The 14,271-nt window shown below is 44.8% G+C and overlaps 1 protein-coding gene across 3 annotated transcripts in view; it reads right to left on the minus strand.

The window, feature by feature from the left end:
- Positions 1 to 3,367: 3,367 nt before the first annotated feature.
- The window catches only part of LOC105478279 (nuclear VCP like), a 106,435-nt gene continuing 95,531 nt past the window's right edge, over positions 3,368 to 14,271 (minus strand). For 2 of the 3 annotated variants that reach the window (XM_071081150.1, XM_011735415.2), the window contains 4 exons: positions 12,624 to 12,700; positions 8,551 to 8,639; positions 6,615 to 6,685; positions 3,368 to 3,685 (listed from right to left, as the gene is read on the minus strand). In XM_071081150.1, the coding sequence (XP_070937251.1) occupies positions 3,641 to 3,685; positions 6,615 to 6,685; positions 8,551 to 8,639; positions 12,624 to 12,700 (282 nt within the window). In that variant the 3' untranslated portion in view covers positions 3,368 to 3,640. Of the gene's footprint in view, positions 3,686 to 6,614; positions 6,686 to 8,550; positions 8,640 to 12,623; positions 12,701 to 14,271 lie in introns of those variants that run through there. The other variant, XR_011614672.1, reaches the window with a different exon arrangement.

Raw genomic sequence — 14,271 nt, forward strand, 5'->3', positions numbered from 1 at the left:
GGCTAAATCTTTGACAGTGCTAGAACAGAGGATATAATTCCGGGAGTTTCTGAACAGAGGACTGGATCTTTTTCAATAAAAGAAATAAAAGTTAGACCACCGTAGACCAGAATTGACTGTTCCGCGAGTCCCCTTGAACAAGCTCTGAACCTTTTTCTTTTTGATGAAATGGGGATAATGCTCTTTGATCCCTAGTACAAGTTGGGAGTGTTAAAGAAGATAACATTTGGCAGTGTGTAGTACACAGATCATGCTGAAAAATATGATCTTCCCTTCCATTTGCAGAAGTGCTGGCAACATCCGCTGTCACACTAGCTGTCGCAGTATCTGCCTGCTGTTCAACCTGTACCATACCTGACTGGCAAAGCCAACGAACACACCGCCAGTCTGCTCTCTTATGCACTCTAAATTTTATGTCGAGGTTAAGCTAAACTACCAGCAAGTTGGATACTTAGACCTAACATTTAATTGTCAAGAAGATTTTTGCTTTTTCTCATAACCCACATCTATGATATACCTGTGTTTCTCAGGATTGGGTGGATGTCAAGCAGAGTCCAATCTACTCCTCAAATTTAAGACCTGCTGGTGCATATTCCAATTTTCCCTTCAATTTTTTTTTTTTTTTTTGAGACAGAGTCTCACTCTGTCACCAGGCTGGAGTACAGTGGAGTACAGTTCAAGCAATTCTCCTGCCTCAGCCTCCCGAGTAGCTGGGACTACAGGTGCGTGCCATCACACCCAGCTAATTTTCGTATTCTTAGTAGAGACGGGGTTTCACCATGTTGATCAGGATGGTCTTGATTTCTTGACCTTGTGATCCATCCGCCTCGGGCTCCTGAAGTGTTGGGATTACAGGCCTGAGCCATCGCACCCAGCTTCCCTTCATTCTTAATCACCTACCTTTAGTATGTGATCCTGATTTGCCTTTGTTTTCTTTTTTGGTGCTCCTTCTTCTGGTGTCCTAAGGTACCCTCTTCTTCATGCCCTTTCACTGGGCATGGTCATACTCTGCTGAGATGTCTGAATCCTTCTGCGAACTCCTCAAAAAAAGGACTGTGTCAGCCGGGCACAGTGGCTCAGGCCTGTAATCCCAGCACTTTGGGAGGCCAAGGCAGGCGGATCACGTGGTCTGGAGATCGAGACCATATTAGCTAACATGGTGAAACCCCGTCTCTACTAAAAATACAAACAATTAGCCAGGCGTGGTGGTGGGCACCTGTAGTCCCAGCTACTCAGGAGGCTGAGGCAGGAGAATGGCCTGAACCTGGGAGGTAGAGCTTGCAGTGAGCTGAGATTGTGCCACTGTACTCCAGCCTGGGCAACAGAGCTAGACTCTGCCTCAAAAAAAAAAAGGACTGTGTTTTATTGACCTTTGCAACTCTGATTTGCGTTTAGTAACATTTTTTCATCACATTTTTGTAAACTTTTTTTTTTCCTTTTTTTTGAGACCAAGTCTCGCTCTGTTGCCTAGGCTGGAGTGCAATGGTGCCATCTTGGCTCACTGCAACCTCTGCCTCCCAGGTTCATGCGATTCTCCTGCCTCAGCTTCCTGAGTAGCTGTGATTACAGGTGCCTGCCACCAAACCCGGCTAAATTTCATATTTTTAGTAGAGATGGGGTTTCACCAAGTTGGCCAGGTTGGTCAAGAACTCTGACCTCAGGCGATCTGCCTGCCTTGGCCTAGTGCTGGGATTACAGGCATAAGCCACCGTGCCTGGCCTTGTAAAAAAAAATTTTTTTTTTTTTTTGTAGAGATGGGGGTCTTACTATGTTGCCCAGGCTGGTCTCAAACTCCTGAACTCAAGTGATCCTCCCACTTAGGCCTCCCGAAAATGCTAGGATTACAGGCATGTGCCACTGTGCCTGGCCCACATTCTTAAAAGCAGCCTAAAAATTTCTGTAGAATGAAGTGAAGTAAAAATTTAAGAAGAAAGAAAAGTAGGTAACCAGACCCATCTATATATAGCTTCAGGATATACTGTGAGCAACACCGTAAATGACAAGTTGAGATTAAACACAGCAAAAATCAAGCCCTTTACAAAGTATTGCCTAGGGACTCATCAGACATATATAGAGGCCAAAGGAGAGTCAAATCTGGGACAGTTTGAATATCATAATGATAATAAAAGATAATATATTAAAAAATAGTAATACTTGAGTTTGATGAGGAATGGACTATATAGAGTTTCAAAGTAACTTCCCATAAAATACACATACATTACAAAGTGAAAAAAAAGAGTGGGGAGTAACTTTATAGTGTGAGAAGCCTGGTAGAACTACCTTAAGTGATCACAGTGAACATCATGAGTAACGACAAACTGAAATCGCATGCCACATGAGGAGTGCACAGTGTCACTTTGTAATCTGCCAAAGATGCATAACTTGAGTGTAATCACAAGGAAAACATCAGACACATTCTCACTGAAGGCATTTGACAAAGTAACTGGCCTGAAACCTTCACAAGTGTCAAAAGTCAAACCTGAAGAACTGTTCCACACTTAAAAGAGATTCGCCAGGCGCGGTGGCTCAAGCCTGTAATCCCAGCACTTTGGGAGGCCGAGACGGGTGGATCACGAGGTCAGGAGATCGAGACCATCCTGGCTGACACCGTGAAACCCCGTCTCTACTAAAAAATACAGAAAACTAGCCCGGCGAGGTGGCGGGCGCCTGTAGTCCCAGCTACTCGGGAGGCTGAGGCAGGAGAATGACGTGAACCCGGGAGGCGGAGCTTACAGTGAGCTGAGATCCGGCCACTGCACTCCAGCCTGGGCGGCAGAGCGAGACTCCGTCTCAAAAAAAAAAAAAAAAAAAAGAGATTAAAGAACGTAGCAACTAACTGCAGTGGCCTCCTTTTAAAGGAGCGGTCCCCAACCTTTTTGGCACCAGGCACTGGTTTCATGGAAGATAATTTTCCCTCAGATGGGGCTGGGGGAGGTGGTTTCAGAAAGAAACTGTTCCACCTCAGATCATCAGGCATAAGATTCTCATAAGGAGCGTACAGCCTAGGTCCCTCAAGTGCACAGTTCACAATAGGGTTCACGCTTCTATGAAAGTCTAATGCTGCCGCTGATCTACCAGGAGGTGGAGCTAAGGCAGTAATGCTCGCTTGCCCACCATTAACCTCCCACTGTACGTCCTGGTTCCTAACAGGAGACAGATAGGTACCGGTCTCCAACCTGGGGATAGGGACCTGTTTTAAAGGCCATGATCAGGACAACTAGAGAAACTTGAATGGAGGAGGACTGAATGGAGATGGCAGCGGTGTTTCCATGTATTAATTTCCTGACTTTGATGAAGGGTTATGTAGGAGATGGTTGCGGAGGGCGGGGAAGGAGTTCTGTGTACCTTTTCTGTATAGTCAAAATAGTTCAAAGTAAAAGTTTTATTTGAAAAATGTAACAGTCATTTTATTTCAGCAGTTTAAAAATTTTCCTTTTCTTAAAGAGGAAGAAGGCATTTTCACACAAGGCTGGCCAGATGGGAAGAATCTTCAGCTTCAGCTTCAGCTTGGCCTCATTCACTTGAAAATAAAATATTTACATGAGGCCGCACCTGTGTCCAGCTGAAAGCAGGTCCTTCAGAGCGTGTGGGGGATTCTCTGCCAGCTTGATGGGCTCCTCTAAGCCAGCTGCTGGAGACGTCACCGGCTGAGGGACTCCTGCAAACGTTCATACATGATTTGATCCTGTAAGGAGGGAGAACACAGAATACAGAGCCCATCACTGCTTGCTATGGGCTGAATGGTGCCCCCCAAAATTCACATGCTGCAGTCCTCACCGCAGGACCTCAGAATGTGATTCTAACTGGAGAGAGAGGGTCTTGGGAGAGGAGACTGGATTAAAATGAGGTCATACAGGTGGACTCTTATCCAATATGACTGGTGTCCTTACAAAAAGAGGGGATTAGGGCACAGGAGGGAAGGGCATGTGCACAGAGGGAAGAGCATGTGCACATGCTGGGAGGAGACAGCCGTCAGTGAGGACAAAGGCTCCAGAAGAACCAACCCTGCCCAATACTCTCCAGAACTGTGAGAAAATAAATTTTCCATTTTTTAAGCCACCCAGTCTGTGGTACTTTGTCATAGTAGCTCTTAGTGACTAATTTACTATTAAAGAGAGGTGACATTTTACTTTCCTGCATCTAAATCCTAATCTAAGTCCTATACATGCTTCTTTCCACAGGGGACTCCCATGACTCTCACAATTGTTGACTGAAGTTTTCCTAAAATATCAGGTCAAAAGATTCTTATGTCTATCTAATTAGTGAAGAAAGCACAATTCTAAACTACACTGAATCCAGATGGAAAGGAGGCAAAAGCAGAAGCTTCTCTTTTTCTTTGAGACAGAGTCTCTGTTGTCCAGGCTGGAGTGCAGTGGCGCAATCTCGGCTCACTGCAATCTCTGCCTCCCAGGTTCAAGGGATTCCACCGCCTCAGTCTCCTGAGTAGCTGGGACTACAGGTGTGCACCACCATGCCTGGCAAAGTTTTTGTATTTTAGTAGAGATGGGGTTTCTTTTCTTTTTTTTTTGATACTTTAAGTTCTAGGGTACATGTGCACAACATGCAGGTTTGTTACATATATATACATGTAAAATGTTGGTGTGCTGCAACATGAGCCACTGTGCCAGGCCGGGAAAGTAGAAGCTTCTTACACTATATTACTGTTCATAAGAAATTGCCAGAATGGGCCGGGCGCGGTGGCTCAGGCCTGTAATCCCTGCACTTTTGGAGGCTGAGATGGGCGGATCATGAGGTCAGGAGATTGAGACCATCCTGGCTAACACGGTGAAACCCCGTCTCTACTAAAAATACAAAAAAATTAGCCAGGCGTGGTGGCGGGCGTCTGTAGTCCCAGCTACTCAGGAGGCTGAGGCAGGAGAGTGGTGTGAACCTGGGAGGCAGAGCTGGCAGTGAGCAGAGATCGCACCACTGCACTCCAGCCTGGGCGACAGAGCGAGACACCGTCTCAAAAAAAAAAAAAAAAAGAAATTGCCAGAATGTTTTCCAGTGTGGTTTATCTACATTTTCAGCAACAATGTGTAAGAGTTCCAGGCCAGGCTTGGTGGCTCACACCTGTAACCCAGTACTTTGGGAGGCTGAGGCAGGTGAATCACCTGAGGTTGGGAGTTGGAGACCGGCCTGAACAACATGAAGAAACCCTTTCTCTACTAAAAATACAAAAAATCAGCCGGGCATGGTGGCTCATGCCTGTAATCCCAGCTACTCAGGAGGCTGAGGCAGGAGAATAGCTTGAACCCAGGAGGCGGAGGTTGTGGTGAGTTGCGATCATGCCATTGCACTCCAGCCTGGGCAACAAGAGCAAAACTCTTGTCTCAAAAACAACAAAAAAAGTTCCAGCTGTTTCATATCCTTGCCACTATTTAGTGTTGCCAGTCTTTTAAATTTTAGTCATTGTGGTAGATGTGTAGTAGAATCTCACTGTGGTCAAATTTAATTTTTTTTTTTTTTTTTTTGAGACTGAGTCTTGATCTGTCGCCTAGGCTGGCATGCAGTGGTACGATCTTGGCTCATTGCAACCTCTGCCTCCCAGGTTCAAGTGATTCTTCTGCCTCAGCCTCCCAAGTAGCTAGGACTACAGGTGTGCACCACCACACCCAGCTAATTTTTGTATTTTTAGTAGAGATGGGATTTCACTATATTGGCCAGGTTGGTCTCGAACTCCTGACTTCGTGATCTGCCCACCTCAGCCTCCCAAAGTGCCAGGATTACAGGTGTGAGCCACCACGCCTGGCAAATTAACATTTTAAATATTGGGTGGCAATTCCACTCCTGTGTATTTATCCCAAAGAAATACTTGAAGTGTGTTTTTCTTCTGTGTTTATTTGTTTGTTTTTGAGACAAGGCTTTGTTCTGTAACTGAGGCTGGAGTACAATGGTGTGATCGTGGCTCAATGTAGCCTCAACCTCCTGGGCTCAAGTAATCCTTCTGCCTCAACCTCCTAAGTAGCTGGGACTATAGGGGCATGCCACCATGTCTGGCTAAGTTTTAATTTTTTTTGTAGAGACAGGGTCTCACCATGTTTCCCAGGCTGATCGTGAACTCCTAGGCTCCAGCCATTCTCCCACCTCTGCCTCCTGAGTAGCTGAGATAACAGGCATGGGCCACTGTGCCCAGCTCCAGAGTGATTTTTTTTAACCCTTCTCCCACCTATGGTGAAGATGTTTTTATTTCCCTGAAATGTATGGGTAAGTCCCTGTGGCTTAGTTTGGGTACAGTCTAGCTCCAAGAAATACAAAGCCATTTGTCAAAAAGGGTAGAGTAGGTCAAATGATACTTGAATTAGATGATTAAAAATTCTGAGATTGTGGAGGCATAAGAGGTCATTCTCTCTCTGAATAAATAGTTGTTAGAGAATCTAGTTAGGAAAACTGTGCTCCAGTCCCTAAGAAACATATAAAATTAAAATCTCTCAAGAACATTCTCACAAAGGCAATTATTTTGCTTGTTTTCAGATCAAAATGAACCATGTAATTTCTTTTTTTAGGAAGTAGAAGTAGTATACAAAACAATCTGTAAAAGAGTTTAATTCATGAGGTCATATCTACTGGTCTAAAATTCTAGTTTCTTTTATACATTTAACAGCATTGCTTACCTTTTTTGATATAGATGATCTTACTTTCTTGAAAGCTTCTTCAAAATGCTTATGACTAATCTTGAGTTCACCTATGGAGCAAATGCACAAATATACACATCTCAGTATGGTATGCTAACCGACTTACAACTTAACTTCCTCTGAAAGACTTCGAAGTTGGCCGGGCGCGGTGGCTCAAGCCTGTAATCCCAGCACTTTGGGAGGCCGAGACGGGCGGATCACGAGGTCAGGAGATCGAGACCATCCTGGCTAACCCAGTGAAACCCCCGTCTCTACTAAAAAAGAAAATACAAAAAACTAGCCAGGCGAGGTGGTGGGCGCCTGTAGTCCCAGCTACTTGGGAGGCTGAGGCAGGAGAATGGTGTGAACCTGGGAGGCGGAGCTTGCAGTGAGCTGAGATCCGGCCACTGCACTCCATTTTGGGCAACAGAGCGAGACTCCGTCTCAAAAAAAAATAAAAAAAAAAGAAAGACTTCGAAGCTTTCAAGGGGTCCACTAAAGAGATCAGTGTTGAGATGGGCTCTATTCTTTTTCAGAACAGTATTCTAGCCAGATATATTCTGCTCATCAGATTTTAATCCAAAACCACCCAAAGAGACCCGCCACTCATAAGTTGGTACTTTTTGTAGGCCTCTTTGCATTGTTTAACTTAATGGTGATGTTTATGAAGAAGAACCAGAATTACTCAGATAATTCAAATAAATTTAACTGGGAATAGAATGTAGGATTCCATAGTATTAATATTTAAGAGTATGCAACACACAATGAGATCTTATGGAACCATAATATCATAGAATATTTTATATATAAAATATCTCAGCACTGGATTAGAAGGGAGCTTTAGGTCGGGCGTGGTGGCTCAGGCTTATAATCCCAGCACTTTGGGAGGCCGAGGTGGGTGGATCATGAGATGAGTTTGAGACCAGCCTGACCAATATGGTGAAACCCCGTTTCTACTAAAAATATAAAAAAAAATTAACTGGGTGTGGTGGCACACGCCTGCAATCCCAGTTACTCGGGAGACTGAGGCAGGAGAATCGCTTGAACCAGGAGGTGGAGGTTGCAGTGAGCCAGATCGTGGCACTGCACTCCAGCCTGGGTGACAGAGCAAGACTCCATGTCCGGAAAAAAAAAAAAAAGAGACAGGGTTTTGCTCTGTCACTCAGGCTGGAGTGCAGTGGTGCAATCATAGCTCATTGCAGCCTCAAACTCCTGGGCCTCACTCTCCCAAGTAGTTAGGACTATAGGCATGTACCACCATGCCAGTTTAATTTTTTAAAATTTTTATAGAGATGGCGTCTTGGTTTTTCATGCAGGCTGCTCTCAAACTCCTGGGCTCAAGCAATCCTCCTGCCTCAGCTTCCCAAAGTGCTGGGATTACAGATGTGAGTCACCACACCCAGCAGACAATTTTTTTTCCGCATATGCACTCAAATAGCAAAATTAAAGACACTGTCAAATGTGAAGGATGGTGCAAAGCTGTTGAGATGACCCCAAAGCATCACATAATACAATACACAGAGTTTGTATTTTGAAAGGAAAGTCTCAATATATGGAAAGTTATTCCAAATTTCACTTATGTTCTGTATTTTCTAAGATCTCCAATTTAGGCCGCATTTTAACAGGTAAGTAGATATCACCTTAGCAAAAGAATAAGGTTTTCCAGAATTGATAAGCAGCCCAAACTCATGATGAAGACAGTGAATGGATCCATTTGCCTATAGGGACAGTACTCTTTATTAGAGCAGTACTAAATAACTTTGCTATTATTATAATTGTCAGCAACAGAGGTTACCTAATATTTTAGAACAGATTCTAACAGTCTCATTAGAAAAACGTTAGCTTTAGTATCATAGATAATAGACACTAGAAAATGGTCATTTTCCAGGGCAACAGTATCATAATCAGAATTGAGAGATTCTGGAGAGAATCGTACCTTTTTCATTTCCACTCTTCTGTCTTGCCATTTCCTGTCTCAGGGCACAGATAGAAGCTTCTCTTACCAAAGCAGAGAGATCTGCGCCCCTACAATAAAATAATAGTGATTTATATTCCTAGATACTGCAAAATCCCAGAAAAAACCCATATAAGTCATATATTAAATAATGAGGAAAGAAAGCGACCAATAAAGATGAGAAATAAATTGATTATGAATCAGTAGGAAAGAGCTCTTAGCTTTTTTTTTTTTTTTTTTTTGAGACGGAGTCTCGCTCTGTCGCCCAGGCTGGAGTGCAGTGGCCGGATCTCAGCTCACTGCAAGCTCCGCCTCCCGGGTCTACGCCATTCTCCTGCCTCAGCCTCCCGAGTAGCTGGGACTACAGGCGCCCGCCACCTCGCCCGGCTAGTTTTTTGTATTTTTTTAGTAGAGACGGGGTTTCACCGTGTTAGCCAGGCTAGTCTCGATCTCCTGACCTCGTGATCCGCCCGTCTCGGCCTCCCAAAGTGCTGGGATTACGGGCTTGAGCCACCGCGCCCGGCCCGCCTTTTTTTTGGGGGGGGGGGGAGACGGAGTCTCGCTCTGCAGCCCAGGCTGGAGTGCGGTGGCGTGATCTCGGCTCCCTGCAAGCACCGCCTTCCGGGTTCATGCCATTCTCCTGCTTCAGCCTCCCGAGTAGCTGGGACTACAGGCGCCCGCCACCACGCCTGGCTAACTTTTTGTAGTTTTAGTAGAGACAGGGTTTCACCGTGTTACCCAGGATGGTCTCGATCTCCTGACCTCGTGATCTGCCCGCCTCAGCCTCCCAAAGTGCTGGGATTACAGGCGTGAACCACCGCGTCCAGCCTGCTCTTAGCTTTTACGTAAGATATTTCTAGGCCAGGTGCAGTGGCTCACGCCACTTAGGTGGGAGAATCACTTGAGCCCGAGAGGTGGAGGTTGCAGTGAGCCAAGATCGCACCACTGCACTGCAGCCTGGGCGACAGAGTGAGACTCTGTCCCAATTAAAAAACAAAAACAAAAAACTAAACTCAAGAGGAAAGGAAATGATGGAGGAAACAATACAATGCATAAAAGGCTAAAGTGCTGACTAGCATATTCATGTATTACATAAGGTCTAAAGTAAGCTTATTAAAAAGTCATTTATGGGCTGAGCGCAGTGGGTCCTGCCTGTAATTCCAGCACTTTGGGAGGTGGAGATGGCAGAATTGCTTGAGCCTGGGAGGCATAGGCTATAGTGAGCCTGGGTGACAGAGTGAGACCCTGTCTCAAAAAAACCCCAAAAAAGTCACTTACGGCTCCAAGTTCAGAAGGGAAAAATACAAACCCTGGAAAGTCTTTAATGCAGCTGACTCAAGTTAAAACTGAATGAACACATCATAAGTTACTTAAAATATGACAAATACAAACAGGTCTTCACTTATTTAATTATTTCATGTAATAATATGCTGAGTCAGCACAGTTCTGAGTTAAATGAAAGACACTCATGCTGACTGGAGTTTCACTACTTTACAGCTGAAACAGGATTCTTAGAGATTCTTTGAGAAAGAGTTTGAATTTGGGGATAAAAACCTCACTTCTATTATTCAGAAGTCTTGGAAAGAAAAGACGAAAACAAAAAATGAATTTTTTTAAAAAAACCTCATCTCTGGACATCAAACTTATTATATAATGTTGATAAGCCCCATACTATATAAATTTTTTTTTTTTTTTTTTTTTTTTTTTTGAGATGGAGTCTCGCTCTGTTACCTAGGCTGGAGTGCAGTGGCACAATCTTGGCTCAATGCAACCTCCGTGTCCCGGGTTCGAGTGATTCTCTTGCCTCAGACACATACTATATAAAAGTAAAGACCCACAGAGCTTAAATTTTTGACTGAATCTGGTGTTTTGTTGGCTAAATGTTAGGGTTATAACATTATTTAATAATCACATGCCCGCTGGGGTATTCATTCCTTCCCCCAGTATGAAATCTAACATTGGTGGAGACATCATTAACTAACGCAAACTGACAGCTAAAGACTGTAGTGGTGTAGTATCTCTCAAACTGTGATTATAGTGGCAAGAAAATCCAAAATGTACACCATTCAACTTTAGCCCTAACCCCTTCACAGACTGACAGCCTACTTGGTATATCCAAAAGATTTAGACCAGGGTTAAGTTCTGCCACCAAAACCACCTCTGTTACTGAAAATCTTTTCAGATTTGAGCACTTAAAGCTGTTATTATTATTATTTTTTGTAGAGACGGGGTCTTACTATGTTGCCCAGGCTGGTCTCGAACTTCTGGCCTCAAACAGTCTGCCCGCCTTGGCCTCCCAAAGGGCTAGGATTACAGCTGTGAGCCACTGCTCCCACCCTTAAAGCAGTAAACTACTCAAGAAGTAGTCCCCTAAGCAGTAAGGTCATTTCTTTATTTTTAATTTTATTTATTTATTTATTTTTGAGATGGAGTCTTGCTCTGTTGCCCAGGCTGGAGTGCACTGACACGATCTCAGCTCACTGCAACCTCCACCCCCTGGGTTCAAGCAATTCTCCTGTCTTGGCCTCCCTAGTAGCTGGGATTACAGGCATGCGCTACCATGCCCGGCTAATTTTTGTATTTTTAGTGGAGACAAGGTTTCACCATGTTGGCCAGGCTTGTCTCCAATTCCTGAACTCACGTGATCTACCCACCTCGGCCTCCCAAAGTGCTTGGATTACAGGCGTTGAGCCACCGTGCCTGGCCACATCATTTAAATAAAGACTGGTATGGATTTGATTCCCAACTAGGGGGTGAGGCACATCCTATTTAACGGAAGGTAGGGGCATTTACATCTGTATCTCACCACCCCTCCTGATGAAGGGTGATGAATTTCTCTTCATTGAGAATCACTGCTACATTAGAAGGACATAATAGGGGAAAAAAGGGCCGGACATGGTGGCTCACACCTGTGATCCCAGCAGTTTGGGAGGCTGAGGCGTGAGGGACTACTTAAGCTCAGAGTTCATGACAAGCCTGGGCAATATGGCAAGACCCCATAACTACAAAAATTTTTTTAAAAAATTAGCTGGGCATGGTGGCGTGCACCTGTAGTCCCAGCTATCCGGGAGGCTGAGGTCAGAGGATTGTTTCTCAACAAAGGAAGTAAAGGGGCCGGGCGCGGTGGCTCAAGCCTGTAATCCCAGCACTTTGGGAGGCCGAGACGGGCGGATCACGAGGTCAGGAGATCGAGACCATCCTGGTTAATACGGTGAAACCCCGTCTCTACTAAAAAGTACAAAAAACTAGCTGGGCAAGGTGGCGGGCGCCTGTAGTCCCAGCTACTCGGGAGGCTGAGGCAGGAGAATGGCGTGAACCCGGGAGGTGGAGCTTGCAGTGAGCTGAGATCTGGCCACTGCACTCCAGCCTGGGCGACAGAGCGAGACTCCGTCTCAAAAAAAAAAAAAACCAAGGAAGTAAAGGCTACAGTGAGCCATGATCATGCCACTGTACTCCAGCCTGGGTGAAAGAGGGAAACCCTGTCTGGAAAAAAAAAAAAGAAAGAAACAAAACAAAAAGCCATAGGGGGTAGTGTCTCTGTTAGTTAAACTCTGTGTACCCAAGTTGGGAAAATTAACAAACAAATTTACTTCAAAACACATGAAGAAAAACTAACAACTGTAACAACCACAAACATAGGAAGGAAGAAGGCAGAAATGTCAGATTTCCTGATGTTACTACAGGCTATGTGGAGGTAAAAAGGTGTGCAGTGAAAATGCATCCTGAGGGCTGGAAAATGTGGCAATTGTAGATTAGTCTCTTTTAAATGCTGACGCACCAGTACGATTTGTAAAGGATAGCAATGCTGGTTAGCGTAGGTTAAGTACCAAGAGTCAACATATGAAAGGACTCCCCTGTTCCCGGGAATTCCTTCAGAGCCTCCAAATGTGCAGTCTCTTCTCTAAGAAGGGAGATGCCAGACACTTTATATGCTTCATGGGATACCTCATTTAATCCTCCCAACAATCTGCTGAGGTGAGCATCATCACACCTCATTTTATAGATGAGGAAATTGAACCCCAGAGAGTGAATTGACTTAAGATTTAAACACTTACGTATAGCAATCACAGCGAAGGTCACCAGCAATTGCTTCCAAATTTACATCTGCATCCAGTGGTGGTTTGGTACCATTCTAAGTAAGAGAGAAAAACGATTTTTCATTGAAGTTTTAAAGACCATGCCAGGCGTGGTGGCTCATGCTTGTAATCCCAGCACTTTGGGAGGCCGAGATGGGCGGATCACGAGGTCAGGAGATCGAGACCATCCTCGCTAACACGGTGAAACCCCGTCTCTACTAAAAAAAAAATACAAAAAACTAGCCGGGCAAGGTGGCAGGCGCCTGTAGTCCCAGCTACTCAGGAGGCTGAGGCAGGAGAATGGCGTGAACCCGGGAGGCGGAGCTTGCAGTGAGCTGAGATCCGGCCACTGCACTCCAGCCTGGGCGACAGAGCGAGACTCCGTCTCAAAAAAAAAAAAAAAAATTAGCCGGGCGTTATGGTACACACCTGTAGTCCCAGCTACTCAGGAGGCTGAGGCATGAGAACTGCTTAAGCCCTGGAGGTGGAGGTTATAGTGAGCAGAGATCACGCCACTGCACTCCAGCCTGGGCGACAGAGTGAGACTGAGTCTCAAAATAAAGATAAAGACCATATTCATCTACATAATAGCTTCTTAATAACGGCTGTTTGACTAAATGAGTATAACTGACTTCCAGACCAGTGCTGTTAAGATTTATACAAATTTCAATGTTGAGAAATGAGGCTAAGAAGCAGATTCCAAACTTGAGAAAGCTAAAGGCAAACAATTTATGCTCCTGAAGTTTGAGGAATTTGTGTACAGTTGCAGCAAATACTAAGCATCAACAAGAATGAAAGCCAGCACCTCGATCTTTCCCAAGGTGAAGAAACACATTTCCTTTCCAGCTTAAATATGGCAAATACTTAAGCAATGCTTAGTGTTGGTGTGAGGCTGGCTAGGACGGGAGAAATAATACTGAACCTGGCCAGGAGAGAAGGAGCAGTATTTGCTCTATAATAAAAGTACAAAGTCCTCTGAGCTTAGTATATTCTTTCTTAATCATTTATCTAACACTCAATCCTGATTTTGGTGCCAATTCCCCTTCAGCTCATTTCAAGAGACATTAGCAATGACAAGTATGTTGCAACTTAGAACTCAGAATTTCTCATGAGACTGGATGTAGAGAAAACAAACCAACCCAGAGTTTTAACACTTAACCCAGTACCTTGCTTGCATACATTATGTTTAATAATATTTTTAGTGACAAACTGCAGAGGCAAACAAAACGAGCTTTGTCTTTCCCCCAGGGTCTTGCTCTGTCGCCCAGGCAGGAGTGCAGTGGAACAACCACAACAGACTTGACCTCCTGGGCACAAGAGATCCTTCTACCTCAGCCTCTGGAGGAGCTGGAACTACATGCCACCATGCCTGGCTAGGCCTGAGCCAAGATCGCACCACTGCACTCCTGAGTAGCTAGGACTACAGGTGCATGCCACCATGCCTGGCTAATTTTTTGTATTTTTAGTAGAAATGGGGTTTGGCCAGGCTGGTCTCAAACTCCTAGCCTCAGGTGATCTGCTCACCTCAGCCTCCCGAAGTGCTGGGATTACCGGTGTGAGCTACCAGGTCTGCTTTTTTTTGGAGATAGGGTCTTGCTATGTTGCCTAGGCTTGTCTCAAACTCCTG

This window comes from Macaca nemestrina, chromosome 1 (assembly GCF_043159975.1).
Source record: "Macaca nemestrina isolate mMacNem1 chromosome 1, mMacNem.hap1, whole genome shotgun sequence".
Taxonomy (NCBI): Eukaryota; Metazoa; Chordata; class Mammalia; order Primates; family Cercopithecidae; genus Macaca; species Macaca nemestrina.